This window comes from Budorcas taxicolor, chromosome 6, assembly GCF_023091745.1.
Source record: "Budorcas taxicolor isolate Tak-1 chromosome 6, Takin1.1, whole genome shotgun sequence".
Lineage (NCBI taxonomy): Eukaryota > Metazoa > Chordata > Mammalia > Artiodactyla > Bovidae > Budorcas > Budorcas taxicolor.
In genome coordinates this window covers 77864410-77886103 of record NC_068915.1, presented here as the reverse complement: position 1 = coordinate 77886103, position 21694 = coordinate 77864410, and the positions used below count along the sequence as shown (strand labels likewise).

Sequence of the window (21694 nt, the reverse complement as noted above, 5' to 3'; positions counted from 1 at the left end):
TATTGACTATGCCAAAGCCTTTGACTGTGTGGATCACAATAAACTCTGGAAAATTCTGAAAGAGATGGGAATACCAGACCACCTGACCTGCCTCTTGAGAAATCTGTATGCAGGTCAGGAAGCAGCAGTTAGAACTGGACATGAAACAGACTGGTTCCAAATAGGAAAAGGAGTACGTCAAGGCTGTATATTGTCACCCTGCTTATTTAACTTCTATGCAGAGTACATCATGAGAAATGCTGGACTGGAAGAAACACAAGCTGGAATCAAGATTGCTGGGAGAAATATCCATAACCTCAGATAGACAGATGACACCACCCTTATGGCAGAAAGTGAAGAGGAGCTAAAAAGCCTCTTGATGAGTGAAAGAGGAGAGTGAAAAAGTTGGCTTAAAGCTCAACATTCAGAAAACGAAGAGCATGGCATCTGGTCCCATCACTTCATGGGAAATAGATGGGGAAACAGTAGAAACTGTGTCAGACTTTATTTTTTAGGGCTCCAAAATCACTGCAGATGGTGACTGCAGCCATGAAATTAAAAGACGCTTACTCCTTGGAAGAAAAGTTGTGACCAACCTAGACAGTATATTCAAAAGCAGAGACATTACTTTGCCGACTAAGGTCCACCTAGTCAAGGATATGGTTTTTCCTGTGGTCGTGTATGGATGTGAGAGTTGGACTGTGAAGAAAGCTGAGCGCCGAAGAATTGATGCTTTTGACCTGTGGTGTTGGAGAAGACTCTTGAGGGTCCCTTGGACTGCAAGGAGATCCAACCAGTCCATTCTGAAGGACATCAGCCCTGGGATTTCTTTGGAAGGACTGATGCTCAAGCTGAAGCTCCAGTACTTTGGCCACCTCATGTGAAGAGTTGACTCATTGGAAAAGACTCTGATGCTGGGAGAGACTGGGGGCAGGAGGAGAAGGGGACAACAGATAATGAGATAGCTGGATGGCATCACTGACTCGATGGATGTGAGTCTGAGTGAACTCCAGGAGATGGTGATGGTCAGGGAGGCCTGGCGTGCTGCGATTCATGGGGTCACAAAGAGTCAGACACGACTGAGCGACTAAACTGAACTGAACACAATTACAGAACAATTATACCAAAGAAACTCTTATACTGTTAAGAAAGTTCTAGGACCCACAACAAATTTCCCAATCTGAAGATCTGGCAAAGGGACTGAGAATCCCCTGGGAATTTGACTTTGGAGGCCAGTGGGATTTGGTCACAAAACTTCCACAGGACTGGGGAAAGAGACTCTTGGAGGACACAAACAAACCTTGTGTGCCCCAGGCATCAGTATAAAGGAGCAGGTCCCCACAAGAGACTGAGGCAGACTAACTTGTGAGTGTCCAGGAGTCTCCGGTGGAGGCAAGTGTCCACAGTGGCCTGCTATAGGGTCAGGGCACTGAATAAAAAGGTGCATGATGCACAAGTCGTTTTGAAGTAGATCACCATTACCTTCATTACCCTTAACATAGTTTGGGTTCAGGACAAAAAGCAAGGAGGGAACACAGTCCTGCTCATCAACAGAAAACTGGATTAAAGATTTACATCAGAACAAGACCCAGTTTCCCCCACAGTCAGTCTCTCTCATCAGGAAGCTACCATAGCCTCTTATCCTTATTTATCAGAGGGCAGACAGAATGAAAGTACATTCACAGAAAACCAACTAAACTGATCACAAGGACCATAACCTTGTCTAGCCCAATGCAACTAGAAGCCTTGCCATGTGGGGCCACCCAAGATGGACAGATCATGGTGGAGAGTTCTGATAAAACGTGGTCCACTGGAGAAGAGAATGGCAAATCACTTCAATATTCTTGCCTTGAGAACCCCATGTACAGTATAAAAAGGCAAAAAGATAGGACACTGAAAGATGAACTCCCCAGGTTGGTAGGTGCCCAATATGTTACTGGAGAAGAATGGAGAAATAACTTGAGAAAGAATGAAGAGATGGAACCAAAGTCAAAACAACGCCCAGCTATGGATATGACTGGTCATGTAAATAAAGTCCAAGACAATAAAGAACAATATTACATAAGAACCCAGAGTGTTAGATCCATGAATCAAGGTAAATAGGAAGTGTTCAAACAGGAGATGGCAAGAGTCGACATCGACATTTTAGGACTCAGTGAATTAAAATGGACCAGAATGGGTGAAATTAATTCACATAACCTTTGTATCTACTACTGACATCAAGAATCCCTTAGGAGAAATGGAGTAGCCCCCATAGTCAACAAAAGAGTCCAAAAATGCAGTACTTAGGTGCAATCTCAAAAATGACAGAATGATGTCTGTTTGTTTCCAAGGCAAACCATTCAATATCACAATAATCCAAGTCTATGCCCCAACCACTGTTCTGAAGAAGTTTAACTTGAATGGTTCTATGAAGACGTACAAGACCTTCTAGAACTAATGCCAAAGAAAAACATGTCCTTTTCATCAGAGAGGACTGGAATGCACAAGAAGGAAGTCAAGAGAAACCTGCAGTAATAGTCAAATTTGGCCTTGGAGTACAAAATGAAGCAGGGCAAAGGCTAATAGAGTTCTGCCAAGAGAACACACTGGTCATAGCAAACACAGTCTTCCAACAACACAAGAGACAACTCTACACATGGATGTCACCAGATGCTCAATTCTGAAATCAGATTGATTATATTCTGCAGCCGAAGATGGAGAAGCTATACAGTCAGCAAAAACAGGACCAGGAGCTGATGTGGCTCAGATCATGAACTCCTTATTGCCAAATTCAGACTTAAATTGAAGAAAGTAGATAAAACCACTAGACGATTCAGGTATGACCTAAAACAAATCCTTTATGATTATACAGTGGGTGTGACAAATAAATTCAAGAGATTAATCTGATATAGTGCCTGAAGAAGTATGGATGGAGATTTGTGACATTGTACAGGAGGTGCCAATCAAGAACGTCCCCCCAAAAAATAGAAATGCAAAAATTCAAAATGGAGGTCTGAGGAAGCCTTACAAACAACTGAGAAAAGAAGAGAAGCCAAAGGCAAAGTAAAAAGGAAAGATATACCTGTCTGAATGCAGAGTTCCAGAGAATAGCAAGGAGAGATAAGAAAGCCTTCCTCAGTGATCAATGTAAAGAAATAGAGGAAAATACTAAAATGGGGAAGACTAGAGACCTCTTCAAGAAAATTAAACATACCAAGGAAACTTTTAATGCAAAGATAGGCATAATAAAGGACAGAAATGGTATGGACCTAAGAGAAGCAGAAGATATTAAGAAGAGGAGGCAAGAATACACAGAAGAACTGTACAAAAAACATCTTAAGGACCCAGGTGTGATCACTCACCTGGAGCCAGATATCCTGGATTCCGAAGTCAAGTGGTCTTACAAAGCATCACAACAAACAAAACTAGTTGGAGGTGATGGAATTCAGGCTGAGCTATTTCAAATCCTAATAGATGATGCTGTTAGAGTGCTGCACTCAATGTGCCAGCAAATTTGGAAAACTCAGCAGTGGCCACAGGACTGGAAAAGTTCAGTTTTCATTCCAATCACAAAGAAAGGTAATGACAAAGAATGTTCAGACAACCACACAATTGCATTCCTCTCACATGCTAGCAAAGAAATGCTCAAAATTCTCCAAGCAAGGCTTCAACAGTACATGAACCAAGAACTTTCAGATGTTTAAGGTGGTGTTAGAAAAGGTAGAGGAACCAGAAATCAAGTCGCCAACTTCCATTTGATAATAAAAAAAGCACGAGATTTCCAGAAAAACATCTACTTTTGCTTTATTGACTATGCCAAAGCCTTCAACTGTTAGATCACAATAAACTGTGGAAAATTCTTTAAGGGATGGGAATACCAGACCACCTTACCTGCCTCCTGTGAAACCTATATGCAGGTCAAGAAGCAACAGTTAGAACCAGAATGGAACAATGGACTGGTTCCAAATTGGGAAAGGAGTTATGTAAAGGTTGTATATTGTCATTCTGTCTATTTAAGTATGCAAGAATACATTATGGGAAATGCCCGGCTGGATGAAGCACAAGCTGGAATCAAGATTGCTGAGAGAAATACCAATAACCTCAGATATGCAGATGCCACCACCCTTATGGCAGAAAGCTAAGAATAACTAAAGGGCCTCTTGATGAAAGTGAAAGAGGAGAATGAAAAGGCTGGCTTAAAACTCAACATTCAAAAAAAGAAGATCATGGCATCCAGTCGCATCACTTCATGGCAACTAGATGGTCAAACAATGGAAACAGTAACAGAGTTTATTTTCTTGGGCTCCAAAATCACTGCAGATGGTGACTACAGCCATGAAATTAAGACCCTTGCTCCTTGGAAGAAAAGCTATGACCAACCTAGACAGCATATTAAAAAGCAGAAGCATTACTTTGCCAACAAATTCTGTCTAGTCAAAGCTATGGTTTTTCTAGTAGTCATGTAGAGATGTGAGAGCTGACCATAAAGAAAGCTCAGCACTGAAGAATTGATGCCTTTGAACAGTGGTGTTGGAGAAGACTCTGGAGAGTCCTTTGAACTGCAAAGAGATCCAACCAGTCAATCCTAAAGGAAATCAGTCCTGAATATTCATTGGAAGGACTGATGCTGAAGCAGAAGCTCCAATATTTTGGCCACCTGACATGAAAAGCTGACTCACTGGAAAAGACCCTGATGCTGGGAAAGATTGAAGGCAGAAGGAGAAGGGCACGACATAGGATGAGATGGTTGGATGGCATCATTGACTTGATGGACATGAGCAAGTTTGAGCAAGTTCCGGGAGTTGGTGGTGGACAAGCAAGCCTGGGTGCTGCAGTCTGTGGGGTCGCAAAGAGTTGGACATGACTGAGTGACTGTACCGAAGTGAAAACATGGAAGCAACATAAAAGTCTACTGACAGAAGAATGAATAAAGAAGATATAGTTTACACAATGGAAAATTATTCAGACATAAAAAAGAAGGAAATAGTGATATTTCTCCTCCCACCTTCAATCTTTCCCAGCACGAGGGTCTTTTCAAATGAGTCAGTTCTTCACATCAGGTGGCCAAAATATTGGAGTTTTAGCTTCAGTATCAGTCCTTCCAATGATTATTCAGGAATGACTTCCATTAGGATGGACTGGTTGGATCTACTTGTTGTCCAAACGACTCTCAAAATTCTTCTCCAACGCCATAGTTCAAAAGCATCAAGTCTTCGGTGCTCAGCTTTCATTACAGTCCAACTGTCACATCCATACATGACTACTGGAAATACCATAACTTTAACTAGACAGACCTTTGTTGGCAAAGTCATGCCTCTGCTTTTTAATATGCCGTCTAGGCTAGTCATAACTTTTCTTCCAAGGAGCAAGTGTCTTTTCATCATTTGGTTTATCTTAAAAATCATCTCACACATGAAGAAGAAATTCAATCAATGAAAGGATTATGTATACTTAGTACTAACTTATGATTGTAGTTAAAATTGAATTTGGTGGTGCTGACATTGTAGGAATTCACAATGTCCACATCACTATTTTGAAGCACTGGGAAGTTTTGGGCAGTTATGATGATATCTTGCTGTAAATCTATTTATAACTTGACAATTTCATTGTGAAAAAAAATAATCTGTCACTTAGAACAGTGATGCAAAGCACTGGTCTAAACGTCTTTCTTTCATGTACCAGTAAAGGACTATTTATTATTACAAACTCAATTAAATATTGGAGTCTTGATAGTTAGCTACTCCTAGGATCAAAAGCTGAAAGGTTTTGAGGGCACTTGAGTATATAGTGAATTAAAAATTTATATTTTCAGAAATCTTTATAATTCTCAACATGATTTTAATAGATTTTGCTGTTCAATTACTAATTTAACCCTGAAACAATGTTAGAAAATAATTTTATTACCCTCATTTACCTGATTAATAATGGGTACAGGGAGTTCAGATAATGTGCTGTAGAAGAAAAGGCAATTACTTCAAGAGCTGGAATTAGGACACTAAGTTTCCTAAATTTTCTTATCCTAACTTCCCTTCAGATTATAAAACAAGGAAATAAATTATGATGACAATACCTATTATGGTACTATGGATCAAATAATACAATGTAAGTAGACATTAAAGAAATTATATCAATTCCTACTATCACTGGCCTCTCTGAGGCCTGAAGTCCTTATCAAATCTCTACTTTTTGCAATCTCCTTAAACTTTATTACTTATTTTTCTTATAAAGTATTTCTCACTAGAATTGCAGATGCAGCTCCGGCTGCTATTTTTAGACATGTTTATCTACCGAAGACAATCAAGAACCTGAAAAATTTAAGGGTAAGGATTTAGGATGTGTTAGAAGATTGCATTTTTTTTTTTTTTTTTTTTTTGCTTAAAAATGCTACCACGTCTCAAAAATAAAACAAATAAGAGGAAGAATGCAACTAATACTCATTAAAATAATATAAAATTTACTTAAAATACACACCATAAAAAATTGAACCTTATTTCATGCTACCTCAACTCTGTCACTCATTTTGCTTAAAGTTATGGCATTTCATCTTCTTTGATTTCTTAAGGTCAAATTAAGGCTTTCGCCTACCTGGAGGAGGAAATGGCAACCCACTGTGGTATTCTTGCCAGGAAAATTCCATAGACAGAGGAAGCTGGCCGACTATTTTTCATGGGGTCGCAAAAAGTCAGACTTGACTGAACGACACCACACCCACCATGTGTTTCTACATCATTCTCTAACACAACAATAAGACATTTCTCATAAGACACTAATTTTACTGATTATTTATCTGTATTACTAATTAAATCAGAAATGTTGTCCATCCCTAAAACAGTACTTATATACTTGAGGAACAAATGAAGGGTGGGATAAAGTGACTACAATGAAATAAATTGAGATTGATAAAACTAACTTTTCTTCCATGTTTCTCTTAATTAAAAACTTAAATGTTCCCATACAATGTAACTTTAACAAGGTGATCAAACTTAGTGACTCCTATAAGTGGCTTCCTTTTGCAGTGGGAGTGAAAGTGTTAGCCGCTCATTTGCGCCTGACTCTGCAGTCCCATAGACTGTAGCCCACCAGGCTCCTCTGTACATGGAATTCTCCAGGCAAGAATCCTGGAGCGAGTTGCCATGCCCTTCTCCAAGGGATCTTCTCCACCCAGAGACTGAACGTAGGCCTCCAGCATTGCAGGCAGATTCTTCATTGTGTGAGCTACACAATGGGAAGGATACAGCATCTCCTACAAAGTATTATTTTGCCCAGAAAATTTAACCTGGATTTAATTATGAGGAAACAATCAGAAAGATTGAGATTGTGAAACATTCTATAGGACAAATAACCTGAACTCTGCAACATATCATTTTCATGAAACACAAAAATAGGTAGAGTTACATCTAAAGAAGAGCAAAAAAATGTCACAACTAAAGATAATGTGTGATGTTTGAGTAGGTCCTAAGTGGAGACACAATGGCTATAAAGCAATTTATCAGGATAATTAGAACACCTGTGTATGAATTATACAGTAGATGATAATACTGAGTCAAAGTTAAATTTCTTGTGTGTTTTAATGGTAGAGACTTTTCCTGAAACACATTTGCTGCAAGATTTAGGAATTAAATATTATAAAATCAGCTATTTACTTTCAGGGAGTCAAATAATACAATATATATGTTATATACATACAGAGAAAAGTATAAGTCAAATGTGTCAAAGATTTAAATGTAATTCCAAATAAGGAGTATGTGAGTATTTACCACTGTTTCATCTTTTTCTATTAAAGTTCTATAAAGAGTATAAAAAATAAGTAACGAAAAAAAATTTTTTTCCACTCCAACTACACTGTTCTTGTAGTTCACATCAGAATTACCCCCAGTTCAGGCTTTTGTTCTTGTCCCTTCTGCCTAGAAGCGTCTTTCCCTAGATGATCTGTAAGACTGATTCTCATTTCTTTCAGGTTTCTGTTCAAAATACTGAGCTTAGGGTCTAGCAGAGGAGGCAGACAATAAAATAGCATACTAGCAAATAAATAATTTCAGATTTTAATAAATCTATGAAGGGAACATATTACTATGAAATTGTTTGATAAGAAAATCCAGTAATAGTTCTTGGTTCTAAGAGGTTGTCAAAAATTTTGATAGAGTTAGTATTTAAGATTATTCAATAAAATTTTACATTTTTGAAACCATTTTGTATTCATAGAATTTTACATATTTGGAGGGTATTTAATTTATGATTTACCTACTTTTATTTTTTTTTCCTCTGAATAAATACATCAATTAAACTATTATATACTTTTGTTGTTCAGTCTCTAAGTCATGTCTGACTCTTTGTGATACCATGAACTGCAGCATGCCAGGCTTTTCAGTCCTTCACTATCTCCCTGAGTATACTCAAACTCATGTCCATTGAGTCAGTGATGCCATCGAACCATCTCAGCCTCTGCCACCCCCTTCTCTTCTTGTCCTCAATCTTTCCCAATATCATGTTCTTTTCCAATGAGTCAGCTTTTCACGTCAGATAGCCAAAGTACTGGAGCGTCAGCTTCAGCATCAGTCCTCCCAGTGAATATTCAGGACTGATTTCCTTTAGGAATGACTGGTTTGATCTTGGTGTCCAAGGGACTCTCAAGAGTCTTCTCCAACACCACAGTTCAAAAACATCGATTCTTCGATGCTCAGCCTTCTTTATGGTCTAACTTTCACAAACATACATGATTACTGGAAAGATCACAGCTTTGACTAGATGGACCTTTGTCCGCAAAGTGATGTTTCTGATTTTTAATACATTGTCTAGGTTTGTCATAGCTCTTTTTCCAGGAGGAAGCATCTTTCATTTCATGGCTGCAGTTACCATCCACATTGATTTTGGAGCCCAAGCACAGTTATGAGTTTTAATCTCTACCTTCACCTCAAACCCATTACAGTACAGATGACAATAAATAAAATGAGAATAAAAAAAACTGGGAATGAAAGTGTACAACCTTTATCAACAAACATTAAACATTCCACTTTTCACTAATAAAATCATCGCTTAAACTCTTCATTTTTCTTTTGGACTTGAAAAATAAAATTACTCTTTTTAAAAAGCAAGTACTTTCCTTCATGTTCCACTGCAGAATCCTGCCGTATATTTCCTTCTAACCTAGAAAGTCTACCAATAAAATATCTGACACACAGAATCCATGGTATGAAGTTAAAAATTTCAAAATTGTTTGAAATTGTTCAAATTGTTTTAAATCAGTATTAAATTAAAAAAGAAATAGAATGTATTTAAACAGAAAAATAATACCTATACTTGGACTGGGGTAATGTTGAAGTAGAAGCAATAGGATATACTAAACTAAAAGGAAAAGAGAGGGCAAAAGAGAGATGCAAGCATCAAACTAAGGGAAATGAAGTCTTTTAAACATAATAAAAATCAACATCAAGCTGAACTGACAGGAATGATCATGGGGACTTTTTAAATTCTCTCCCCCAAAATTATCATTTGAATAGAGGAAAAAGCTATCAGTGATTTCTAAAGCATTTGTTACTGTGTTCTCAAAAACCACAGTAGAAATGTTAGTCAATTAGTTTGAAACTTATGACCCTGCAAACTAAAATACTCCTCCCAAACAGATTGTTCACAAAGAGAAATACTAGTAGGAGAAGAGATAGATGTTTGAATTTAGTGTATTCAACATTTTACTGAACAGCAGACAAATCTGCACATGATTCCAATAATGAAAAGTTTTTAAAAATGCCATACATACTACCACAGTTTGGTATAAAACTGTATTATATAAACTTTCATAATGGAAAGAGAAGAAAATCTAAAAGAGAAGAAAATCAAATGTTTCCATAGACAAGAGAAGCAGAGAACACTCAAAAGTAGTTAACCAGCTGTGTAGGACTGAGCAGGACCCTGTGGGGCTCCCAGGCAAAAAAGTCTTTCCATGTTCCCTGTTTCTTGTACAAAAGAGTCTTCACTCGGCCTCCATGATCTTTCCTGAGTTCCAAAGGACAGATTCAAACAGTTGCTAATAAGAAAAGAGAGGAGATGAAGAGACAAGGAAGGAGCAGTCAAGAAATAATAGTGGAGCCTCGGGAAAGGGTTCTGGTTCCTCCTTAAGGCATATACATAGCAATGTCTTTGAGTTCTGTACAGAACCAAAACCCCCACCAAATGAAAGTTGTTAACTTAATGAAGCCTCCTTCATTGCAGATAGAAGGTCACAGAAGAACCTCAAAAACCACAAAAGCTCATCCAAAGACCACCTGATGCCAGATGACCTCTGGATTGAAGGAATGCAGGCCCCGCATGCACCCTGATCCTTATCAGCAACCCTGCCTACAAACTCTAAGACTCCTCACAACAGCCCCTCAGGTGGGGATGCACAATTTTGACGGCATTAACCTGCAGTAGCCCCCTTTACTTGCTAAAGCAATGTTCTTTCTTAAATCACCCAAAACTCTGCATCTGAGATTCAATTTATAGGAAAAGGAGTACGTCAAGGCTGTATATTGTCACCCTGCTATTTAACTTATATGCAGAGTACATCATGAGAAACGCTGGACTGGAAGAAACACAAGCTGGAATCAAGATTGCCGGGAGAAATCTCAATAACCTCAGATATGCAGATGACACCACACTTATGGCAGAAAGTGAAGAGGAGCTAAAAAGCCTCTTGATGAAAGTAAAAGAGGAGAGTGAAAAAGTTGGCTTAAAGCTCAACATTCAGATAACAAAGATCTTGGCATCCGGTCCCATCACTTCATGGGAAATAGATGGGGAAACAGTGGAAACAGTGTCAGACTTTATGTTTCTGGGCTCCAAAATCACTGCAGATGGTGACTGCAGCCATGAAATTAAGATGCTTACTCCTTGGAAGAAAAGTTATAACCAACCTAGATAGCATATTCAAAAGCAGAGACATTACTTTGCCCACTAAGGTCCATCTAGTCAAGGCTATGGCTTTTCCTGTGGCCATGCATGGATGTGAGAGTTGGACTGTGAAGAAGGCTGAGTGCTGAAGAATTGATGCTTTTGAACTGTGGTGTTGGAGAAGACTCTTGAGAGTCGCTTGGACTGCAAGGAAATCCAACCAGTCCATTCTGAAGGAGATCAACCCTGGGATTTCTTTGGAAGGACTGATGCTAAAGCTGAAGCTCCAGTACTTTGGCCACCTCATGTGAAGAGCTGACTCATTGGAAAAGAGTCTGATGCTGGGAGGGATTGGGGGCAGGAGGAGAAGGGGACGACCCAGGATGAGATGGATGGATGGCATCACTGACTCGATGGATGTGAGTCTGAGTGAACTCCGGGAGTTGGTGATGGACAGGGAGGCCTGGTGTGCTGCGATTCATGGGGTCGCAAAGAGTCGGACACGACTGAGTAACTGAACTGAACTGGTGCACAGAGGCAGGTTTTCAGTAATATTGTCACTTCATGTGTGTGAGCGCTAAGTCACTTCAGTTGTGTCTGACTATTGCGACCCTATGGACTCCTCAGACCGTGGGATTCTCCAGGCAAGAATGCTGGAGTGGGTTACCATGGCTTCCTCCAGGTGATCTTCCCAACCCAGGGATCGAACCCATGGTTCTTATGTCTCCTGCACTGGCAGGTGGGTTCCTTACCATTAGCATCACCTGGGAAGACCTACTGTCATTTTAGTGCATCCCTTTCCTTCAAAAATCAGTCTTAATGCTTCTCTCCCTTGATAAACTGTCAACTAGCTGAGGCCAGTGACCTCCTTTCTCTTACTTCCCACAATATTTTGTGGGGATGAGTTATTCCAGAGCTTTTGGAAAGACAGAGTAACCATTTACTAAGAAAGAAAAGACTGATAGGAAAACACAAAAAGTGTTGTTCTGGAATTGTGACACTGATTAGAAGTCTAGATGGATATATCAAGTTAACTATTGAATCTAGGAGTCTGGAGTTAAGAAATGGAGATAGAATCTGGGGATCATGAGATGATGGTTACAGCATACCACCATATGAGATCAACTACAGAGAAATGGATAGTGCCTGGAGTACATCTAGGATTATACTCCTGGCCAGGGCAACAACAAGAGGCTGTGGAGATGGGGAGGCACCAGCAAAGGAAGCTCAAAAGGACCAGTTGCTGAGGTAGGAAAGAGATAAGAGAGAATAGCGTACCCAAGGCAAAGTGTTCCAAGAATGTGGTTGATGCAAGTTTTACACAGGTTACCTTACTAAATTCATCCCACTTATCCTTCAGTGCAGGTCACTTTTTTGATAAGACCTCTCTGAGCAGTCCTGCCTTAGATGAAGCCCTTCTGTGTCCTAAATCACAGTGTAGGTATCAATTATAAGGCTTATCACAATTATGACTGAAGCTTCATTTCTCTGCCCTTTCCTTCCCCTCAACAATGTAAGCATCATGAATGACCTAAGTTCCACCGGAATGCTAGAATCTTGTGGTATCTCTGGCAGGTCAGAAGGAATGAGTTACATTTATTGAGAACCTATTGTGTAACACATCAATATCTTTACTTAGGTGCTTGAAAAATATTCTTTAAAAGAAAGAAGGAAGTACTGAATGAATTGCAGGGATAACACAGATGATAGAAAAGAGCAACTCAGTACATCGGTAGAGCCCTGGAGTGAAGATCCATCAGGACACCACAGATTAATAGCAACAGCATCTAGACTCAGCTAATTCTTCTTGCTCTTTCCAAGCTCATCAAGCAAAATTCTCCAATGTAATTTTGTTTTCTTTATAGATTTTCCTGTGGAATTAGAAACTGATAACCAGACAATGTAAATATCTATTCTAACTGGCTACTGCATATCTCACTGTGCATGAATAAACTAGCCTTCATTTCTAGACATTAGTCTAATGTAAGTTTGGTTGCTGTGTTTCCTTTTGGACTTTCAGGGATGATCATTCTGTTTGCTTCTCGTTTTTCAAGTGTCAAATTCATGTTGCGTGATCAAGATGGGAATGACTCTCATAGCTGCAAGAGATTGTGATAGAAGAAATCAAGGGCATACTTTGTTACTGACTGCTGAAGGAAAATACTGATTTCCATTTATTTTATCTCTTTTTGACACACAAGAATGGTCACAGTCAAGATTCTTGTGTAATGGACTGAGTAGAGATTGTTGCAATGGACTGAGCAAAAAATTGCATTTTCTTGTTCCTTGAAATATGATCCATTTTCCTGTGTTTGAATTTATACCCTAAGCTGAAAAGAGAGAATCCTAGAGTCATAAGAACACATTCCAGGTTTAAATCTAATATTTGTTAGTGTAGCCAATCTTGCTTAGCTTATCAATTTGTGAAGTTCTGACAAAATACTGTTTATAGTCCTTAAAAGACCAAATCTGATTGTGTTGGCACAGCTAAGGTAATTTATTAGCTGCTGAGTGGGCTTGGATTTGGTTTTCCTCTAAGATACCTTTATCATTTTTAACTTCAAAAGAGCCAAAGAAAATTTTGGATAAAATTATTGGATCGATGATATCAGGTAGATAAAATCTTTGCCATGGTTTTTATGTTTTAAGATGTTTTGGAGAATGAATGATACTTCCTCTATTTTTATTGACATCAGGAAGATGAGAAGAGAATTTACAATCATAATTCCTTGTTACAACCTATCTATCAATCTCTATAGCCAAGTTAGTAATCCCTTTGTATTTTTATATCCTAACTATATCTGAAATCTAAATACTCATCCTGCCTTCCATGATAACCAGTCACCTAGAAAGAGACTGATGAATCCAAGTTAGCCATGTTTACGATTTTGGAAACAATCTATTACCTGAATACTTCCTTAGAATTGTGTCTTCTGAATGGGCAGAACCATTATTACAATGTGTTTAATGGCTATTTTCCCAATACTCATTTTGAGAGTATTTGATCTCATATATGGCTCCTTAGTCTTCAGCCTAACAGATTCTAGCTTCCTAACCCCATTGCCCTGACCTGTAGTGCTGAGGTCCTATCTTGTCCAGATCATGAGGATATGGTCTGACATTTATTCATACAAAATAAAAGCAGGGAATAACAGGGGAAGTTTTATCAGCAAAATTTTATTTCATATCAGATTTCAAGATTATGGACTATATTGATAATAGAAAAAAAAAGAGTTCTTTGAATCATCCACTATGGTATGGGTTGAACATCAGAGAGTTCTTGAATAGAATTACTACAAAAGCTAGAATACTCTCCAAGATAGGTGCAGAGATAAGACATTTTATAGTTAGTGTCTTAACTGTATGCTAAGGAATTTTATCGTACGCTATATATCTTACCTTAACTTCCACATGTGCCATCAGTACTGCAAAATTGGTTAGGTGGTTACAAGAGCATGTAGTATGTGTCTTATTTGTTGTCAGGAGCCGACAGCCTTGCGTTGACCAGTAACCTGTCATTGTGCGCTTGGAATAGCTCCAAAATGAACAGTTAGGATTGAAGTTTTCCTCAGACTGCTACAGAAAAAAAAAAAAAAATCAGTACAGCCAATAACTACTTTATGATCATGCAAATTAAGTAGGCATTTTATTTACATCTAACAAAACTTCATACTATGTTCCAGTATTTCTGGAGATGTCTACTGATGTTTTCATATTAAGTGGGGCTTATCAATTCTAAATAAAGTTGAATATATGAATATATGTTATTTATGCCCCTTGATTACAGGTGAATTCATTTAAAAATAATGTTAAAGGGATACTAGTATTATCTCAGAATCACATCAATTAATATATCCTACAAAGCAAAGAATTGCTGTATACAATAAACTTCTGAGATGATAAAAGTGAAAGTGAAAGAAAAGTGAAAGTGAAAATTGCTCAGTCTTGTTCGATTCTTTGCTACACCATGGACTGTAGCCCACCAGACTTCTCTGTCCATGAAATTCTTCAGGCAAAGATACTTAATATTCTAAGAACTATGGGCTGCCATTCATTCTACAGGGGATCTTCTCAACCCCAGGATCAAACCTGGGAATCCTGCATTGCAGGCAGATTTTTTACCATCTGAGCCACCAGGAAAGCCTCTCTGAGAGAACAGTCTTTAAAATTTTTTGTTCAATTTACACTACAATCTTTGTATATGCATAAAATTATATCTACACACAAAGGGCATAATTACTTGTAATGTCAGATGTGTAGTTATGCCCAGTTCCACTGAACATATTGGTAGTTCTTTTTAATTACAGAAAAGTATTTATAAATCCATCTATGAATACTTTTACCTAATTGCTACTTTTGAACTGTGGTGTTGGAGAGATTCTTGAGAGTCCCTTGGGCTGCAGAGAGATCAAACCAGTCAACGCTAAAGGAAATCAGTCCTGAATATTCATTGGAAGGACTGACACTGAAGCTGAACCTCCAATACTTTGGCCACCTGATGCAAAGAGCTGACTCAGTGGAAAATACCCTAATGCTGGGAATGATTGAGGGCAGGAAAAGAAGGGGGCAACAGTGGATGAGATGATTGGATGAAATCACTGATTTGATGGACATGAGTTTGAGCAAGCTCCAGGAGTTGGTGATGGACAGAGAAGCCTGGCATGTTGCAAGTCCATAAGGTTGCAAAGAGTCAGACACAACTGAGCGACTGAACTGAACTGAATTGATATACATATACAAGAATTACTCTCCTCCCTCACTCTGGGGAAAAAAGTCACTATTTCATAGAAAATGAATTTCTATATGTCAAATAATATGGACAATGAAAGGAAATCAATATACTTCATAATTATAACAAATATAATGTGGATAAACATTTTCTTACCTTGATGTGTTTAACAGTGAACACCACAGGATCAGCCAAATAAACCTTATTACTGAACTCTTTGTTTATGGCTGCTGTAATAACTGGAGAATTGACGATAACAGAATGATTGGTGGACATGGCCTCTGTTCCTAACTTCATGCTGGCATTCTCCGTGGACAAATAAGGACCCAAGTTGTTATAAAGGACAAAGGCCACTCTGATCTCTCCTAAAATAAGTACATATATATTGGGAAGAAACTAATTAGCTTGTACATCCATTTTAGACTAGGTGTGTATAATTAGATTATAATCAAATTTATATATTATATATATTCACAACAAAATTCAAACATTCATTTCAACCAAAGTGCCAGTCATTCATGAGGAAAGGAGAGTCTAATGATATGAAAATAACTACATATCAGTACTAAAGAAACAAACAAACAAATAAAAAACCTCAACCCCTATCTCATTCGAATCAAAGAGAGTCTGGAACAAAATATCAGATATCTACGTGATCTTCGGGAAAGCAAAGATTCTTTGGATAGGACCTAAAAGCCACTAATTATAAAAGAAAAAAATGGCAAAATAAATTTTATCAAAATTGAAAATCTGTGTCTACCAAAATACAATATTAAGAAAATTAAGAAGATAGCCACAAACTAGGAAATATAAATGCATATGACTTATAAATACATAAAGCATTTCTTCTACTCAACAAATAATTTCATACTAAAATGGAAAAACATAAAATTATTATAAAGTATTATTATACTTTATTATAGATATATAAAAAACTAATAGATACAAGAAAAACTGTCAACATTATTCCTAATTAGGGAAGTAAAAATCAAAATAATATTGAGATAGCATTTCATACCAACTAGAATCTCCACAACTCACACTACAAAAGACTAGCCACACTAATGTTGGTAAAAGTGTGGAAAAAATGAACCTCTGCATACTATTGGTGGGAGTTCAACTATTTGGAAAAATATTTGGCAATTTCTTATAAAGTTAAATGTATATCTACCCTTGCTAGATACATGGAAACATATATACACAAAGAAAGAAAAGGTTGTATAAGCATGTTTATAACTACCTTATTCACAAAAGTCCAAAAATAGAAACAACTCAAAGTATATCAATTGGAGAATAAATAAATTATGGCTTATTAAAATAATGGAATTACTATATATCAATAAAGAACAAACTAATGATAGATGGAGCATCATGACTGAATTCACAAAATATTATACAGAATTAAAGAATACAGATGGAAAGAATACACACTTTATTATTCCAGTTACATGAAGTCTAAGAACAGACAAAATTTGTAATTAGAAATATTAATGAGAATAAAGCAGTTCATCAGTTTGGGAGATGGGGTGAGAAAACCAGAAAGAGACATCAGGACATTTTCTGGGTTGTTGTTCAGTTGATAAATCATGTCCAACTTTTTGCGATCCCATGGACTACAGCATGTCAGGTTCCATGTCCTTCACTATCTCCCGAAGTCTGCTCAAATCCATGTCCATTGACTTGGTGATGCTCTCTAATAGCCTCTTTCTTTGGCACCCCTTCTCCTTTTGAATTTAGTCTTTTCCAGAATCAGAGTCTTTTCTAGTGAGTCAGCTCTTCGTGTAAGTTGGCCAAAGTATTAGAGCTTCAGCTTCAGCTTCAGCTTCAGCATCAGTCCTTTAAATGTATATTCAGGGTTGATTTCCTTTAGGATTGACTGGTTTGATCTTCTTGCAGTCCAAAGGACTTCTCCAGCACCATGATTCAAAAATATCAATTCTTTGGCATTTAGCCTTTTTTATAGCCCAACTTTCACATCTGTACATGATTACTGGAAAAAACATAGCTTTGACTATATGGACTTTCATCTGCAAAGTGATGTCTCTGATGTCCAGCTTTGTCATTGCTTGCCTTCCAAGGAGTAAGCACCTTTTCATTTCATGGCTGCAGTCACTATCTGCAGTGATTTTGGAGCAAAAGAAATTAAAGTCTGTCACTGTTTGTAGTTTCTCCTTCTATTTGCCATGAAGTGATGAGACCACATGCCATGATCTTAGTTTTTTAGTGTTGAGTTTCAAACCAGTTCTTTCATTCTCCTCTTTCACCCTCATCAAGAAATTCTTAGGTCCTCCTCAATTTCTGCCATTAGAGTGGTATTATCTGCATATCTGAGGTTGTTGATATTTCTCCTGGCAATCTTAATTCCAGTTTATGATTCATCTAGTCCAATATTTCACATGATATATTCTACACAGAAGTTAAATAAGCAGAGCAACAATATACAGACTTGTTGTACTCCTTTCCCAATTCTGAAGTAATCTGTTGTTCCATGTCCAGTTCTAACTGTTGCTACTTTCAGTTCAGTTAAGTTCAGTCATTCAGTCAGATCCAGCTCTTTGCGACCCCATTGACTGCAGCACGTCTGGCCTCCCTGTCCATCACAAATTCCTGGAGTTTACCCAAACTCATGTCCATTGAGTCAGCAATGCCATCCAACCATCTCATTCTCTGCCGTCCCCTTCTCCTCCAGCCTTCAATCTTTCCCAGCATCAGGATCTTTTCAAATGAGTCAGCTCTTTGCATCAGGTGGCCAAATTATTGGAGTTTCAGCTTCAACATTAGTCCTTTCAGTGAACATTCAGGACTGATTTCCTTTAGGATGGACTGGCTGGATCTCCTTGCAGCCCAAGGAACTCTCAAGAATCTTCAACACCACAGTTCAAAAGTATCAATTCTGTGGCCCTCAGATTTCTTTATAGTCCAACTCACATCCATACATGACTACTGGAAAGACCATAGCCTTGACTAGATGGACCTTTGTTGGCAAAGTAATGTCTCTGCTTTTTAATACACTGTTTAGGTTGGTCATAACTTTTCTTCCAAGGAGTAAGCATCTTTTAATTTCATAGCTGCAGTCACTATCTGCAGTGATTTTGGAACCCCAAAAATGAAGTCTGCCACTGTTTCCCCATCTATTTGCCATGAAGTGATGGGACCGAAAGTCATGATCTTACTTTTCTGATGCTGAGCTTTAAGTCAACTTTTTCACTCTCTTCTTTCACTTTTATCAAGAGGCTCTTTAGTTCTTCTTTACTTTCTGCCATAATGGTGGTGTCATCTGCATATCTGAGGTTATTGATATTTCTCCTGGAAATCTTCATTCCAGCTTGGGTTTCATTCAGCCCAGAATTTCTCATGATGTATTTTCCATATAAGTTAAATAAGCAGGGTGACAATATATAGCCTCGACATATTCCTTTCCCGATTTAGAACCAGTCTGTTGTCCCATGTCCAGTTCTAACTATTGCTTTCTGACCTGCATACAGATTAAGAGGCAGGTCAGGTGGTCTGGTATTCCCATCTCTTTCAGAATTTTCCAGTTGATTATGATCCACACAGTCAAAGGCTTTGGCATAGTCAATAAAGCAGGTATAGATGTTTTTCTGGAACTCTCTTGCTTTTTCGATGATCCAATGGATGTTGACAATTTGATTTCTGGTTCCTCTGCCTTTTCTAAAACCAGCTTGAACATCAAGAAGTTCACGGTTCACTATTGTGAACCTGCCTGGCTTGTAGAATTTTGAGCATTACTTTACCAGCATGTGAGATGAGTGCAATTAAGAGATAGTTTGAGCATTCTTTGGCATTACCTTTCTTTGGGATTGGAATGAAAAGTGGCCTTTTCCAGTCCTGTGGCCACTGCTGAGTTTTCCAAATTTGCTGGCATATTGAGGGCAGCACTTTCACAGCATCATTTTTTAGGGTTTGATATAGCTCAACTGGAATTCCATCACCTCCACTAGCTTTTTTCGTACTAATGCTTCCTAAGGCCTACTTAACTTCACATTCCAAGATGACTGGCTCTAGGTGAGTGGTCACACCATCATGATTATCTGGGTTGTGATGAATTTTTTTGTATAGTTCTTCTGTGTATTCTTGCCACTTCTTCTTAATATCTTCTGCTTCTGTTAAGTCCACACCATTTCTGTCCTTTATCGAGCCCATCTTTGCATGAAATATTTCCTTGGCATCCCTAATTTTCTTGAAGAGATCTCTAGTATTTCCATTCTATTGTTTTCCTCTATTTCTTTGTACTGATCACTGAGGAAGGCTTTCTTATCTCTTCTTGCTATTCTTTAGAACTCTGCATTCAAATTGGTATATTTTTCCTTTTCTCCTTTGCTTTTCGCTTCTCTTCTTTTCTTAGTTACATGTAAGGCCCTCCTCACATAGCCATTTTGCTTTTTTACATTTCTTTTTCTTGGGGATGGTCTTGATTCCTGACTCCTGTACAATGTCATGAACCTGTTTACCTGCATATGAATTATTCAGGCAACAGGTAATGTGGTCTGGTATTATTACCTCTTTAAGAATTTTCCACAGTTTGTTGTTATATACATAGTTAAACGCTTTAGTTGAGTCAATGAAGTAGAAGTAGATGCTTTTCTGGAATCCCCTTCCTTTCTTTATGATCAATGAATGCTAGCAATAAGATCTCTGTGTCCTCTGCCTTTTCTAAACTCAGCTTTTACATCTGTAAGTTCTCAGTTCACACACCACTGAAGCCTAGCTTGAAGAATAACCTACTAGAATGTGAAATGAACAACTGTACAAAAATTTGAACATTCTTTGGCATTGGAATGAAACTGAAATTTTCCAGTCCTGTGCCTACTGCTGAGTTTTCCAAATTTGCTGCCATATTGAGTGCAGCACTTTAAAAACATCACTCATCTTATTTTATGTGATGTAACAGAGAAATGTATAACTGTCAAATTCATCAAGCTAAATACTTAAGATCCTGTTGTTCAGTCACCAGGTCATGTCCGACTCTTTGTGACTCCACAGACTGCAGCACGCCAGGCTTCTCTGTCCCTCACCATCTCCTGGAAATTGCCCATGTTTGTGTCCATTGTATCTGTGATGCTATCCAACCATCTCATCCTCTGACCCCCTCTTCTCCTTCTGCCTTCAGTCTTTCCCAGAATCAGGGTCTTTTTCAATGAGTCATCAGGTCATCTTTGCATCAGGTGGCCAAAGTATTGGAGATTCAGCTTCAGCTTCAGCATCAGTCCTTCCAATGAGTATTCAGGGTTGATTTCCTTTAGGACCGACTTATTTGATCTGTTTGCTGTCAGATCAGATCAAGCAAGGAGATCAAACACTTAAGATAAGTGCATTATTATATTCCAATTATTTCTCAATTTCAATTAAAATAAAATAAAATATTCAAAATCTTTACCTGTAGTTACTGAAGGGGAGGGAGTCTGGGAGAAGGAAGGATTGGGAGTTTGAGATTAGCAGATGCAAATTATGTAGAGAATGATTAAACAATAATGTCCTACTATAGAGTGCAGCATATTTAATATCCTGCAATAAACCATAATGGAAAAGAATGGATATGTATATTGTAAATATAACATTGTAAATAATTGTATTTCAATGAATTTTAAAAATTCCTTACCTGTCTTAAACCTCAACTATCATATTCAAGATCACATTCTTTTTATGTCCTTCTACCTTATTTTTTCTCTTGTGACAATCTCTTATAAATCCCCTGTAAAATTAACTTTTTAGCATGTTTCTCTTAAATTTTACATAATTTCCTTTCTTAAAGCCCTATGTCTTACTTCCAGTATAAATCCAGTTTGGTTCCCCAAGAGACAGGGACTGTCCTGACCACCGTAGTAACCAAGACAGGGAAATCCCTGAATCTTAGAGTGAAGTGGGAATAAAGATAAAAATTAATACATTTTTTTGAGGAAGGAGGGGGCTGTCCAATATCTAAATTGCACTCCCACATTTGGGAAATGCCCTACTCTTAGATACTTATAGACACAAAAGGGACATATATTTGCTTTCCCAGCCTGCCTTTCAAAGAGGTTGCTTGGGGCACATCAGTTCAACGTGTCCAGTCAGATGCACTAGCCTCAGATTTCAGATGGGGAGCTAGTGACTCAAGGAAGTAGGAGGTGGAGCAGC

General features: G+C 38.0%; 1 protein-coding gene across 1 annotated transcript in view; it reads right to left on the bottom strand.

Annotated features, from left to right (window-relative positions):
- ADGRL3 (adhesion G protein-coupled receptor L3) overlaps positions 1-21694 on the bottom strand; it is a 579390-nt gene that overhangs the window by 115076 nt on the left and 442620 nt on the right. The window contains exons 14-15 of the mRNA XM_052642093.1: positions 15713-15921; positions 14227-14403 (exon numbers count right to left, since the gene is read on the bottom strand). Coding sequence (XP_052498053.1) covers positions 14227-14403; positions 15713-15921 — 386 coding nt within the window. The remainder of the gene's footprint in view (positions 1-14226; positions 14404-15712; positions 15922-21694) is intronic.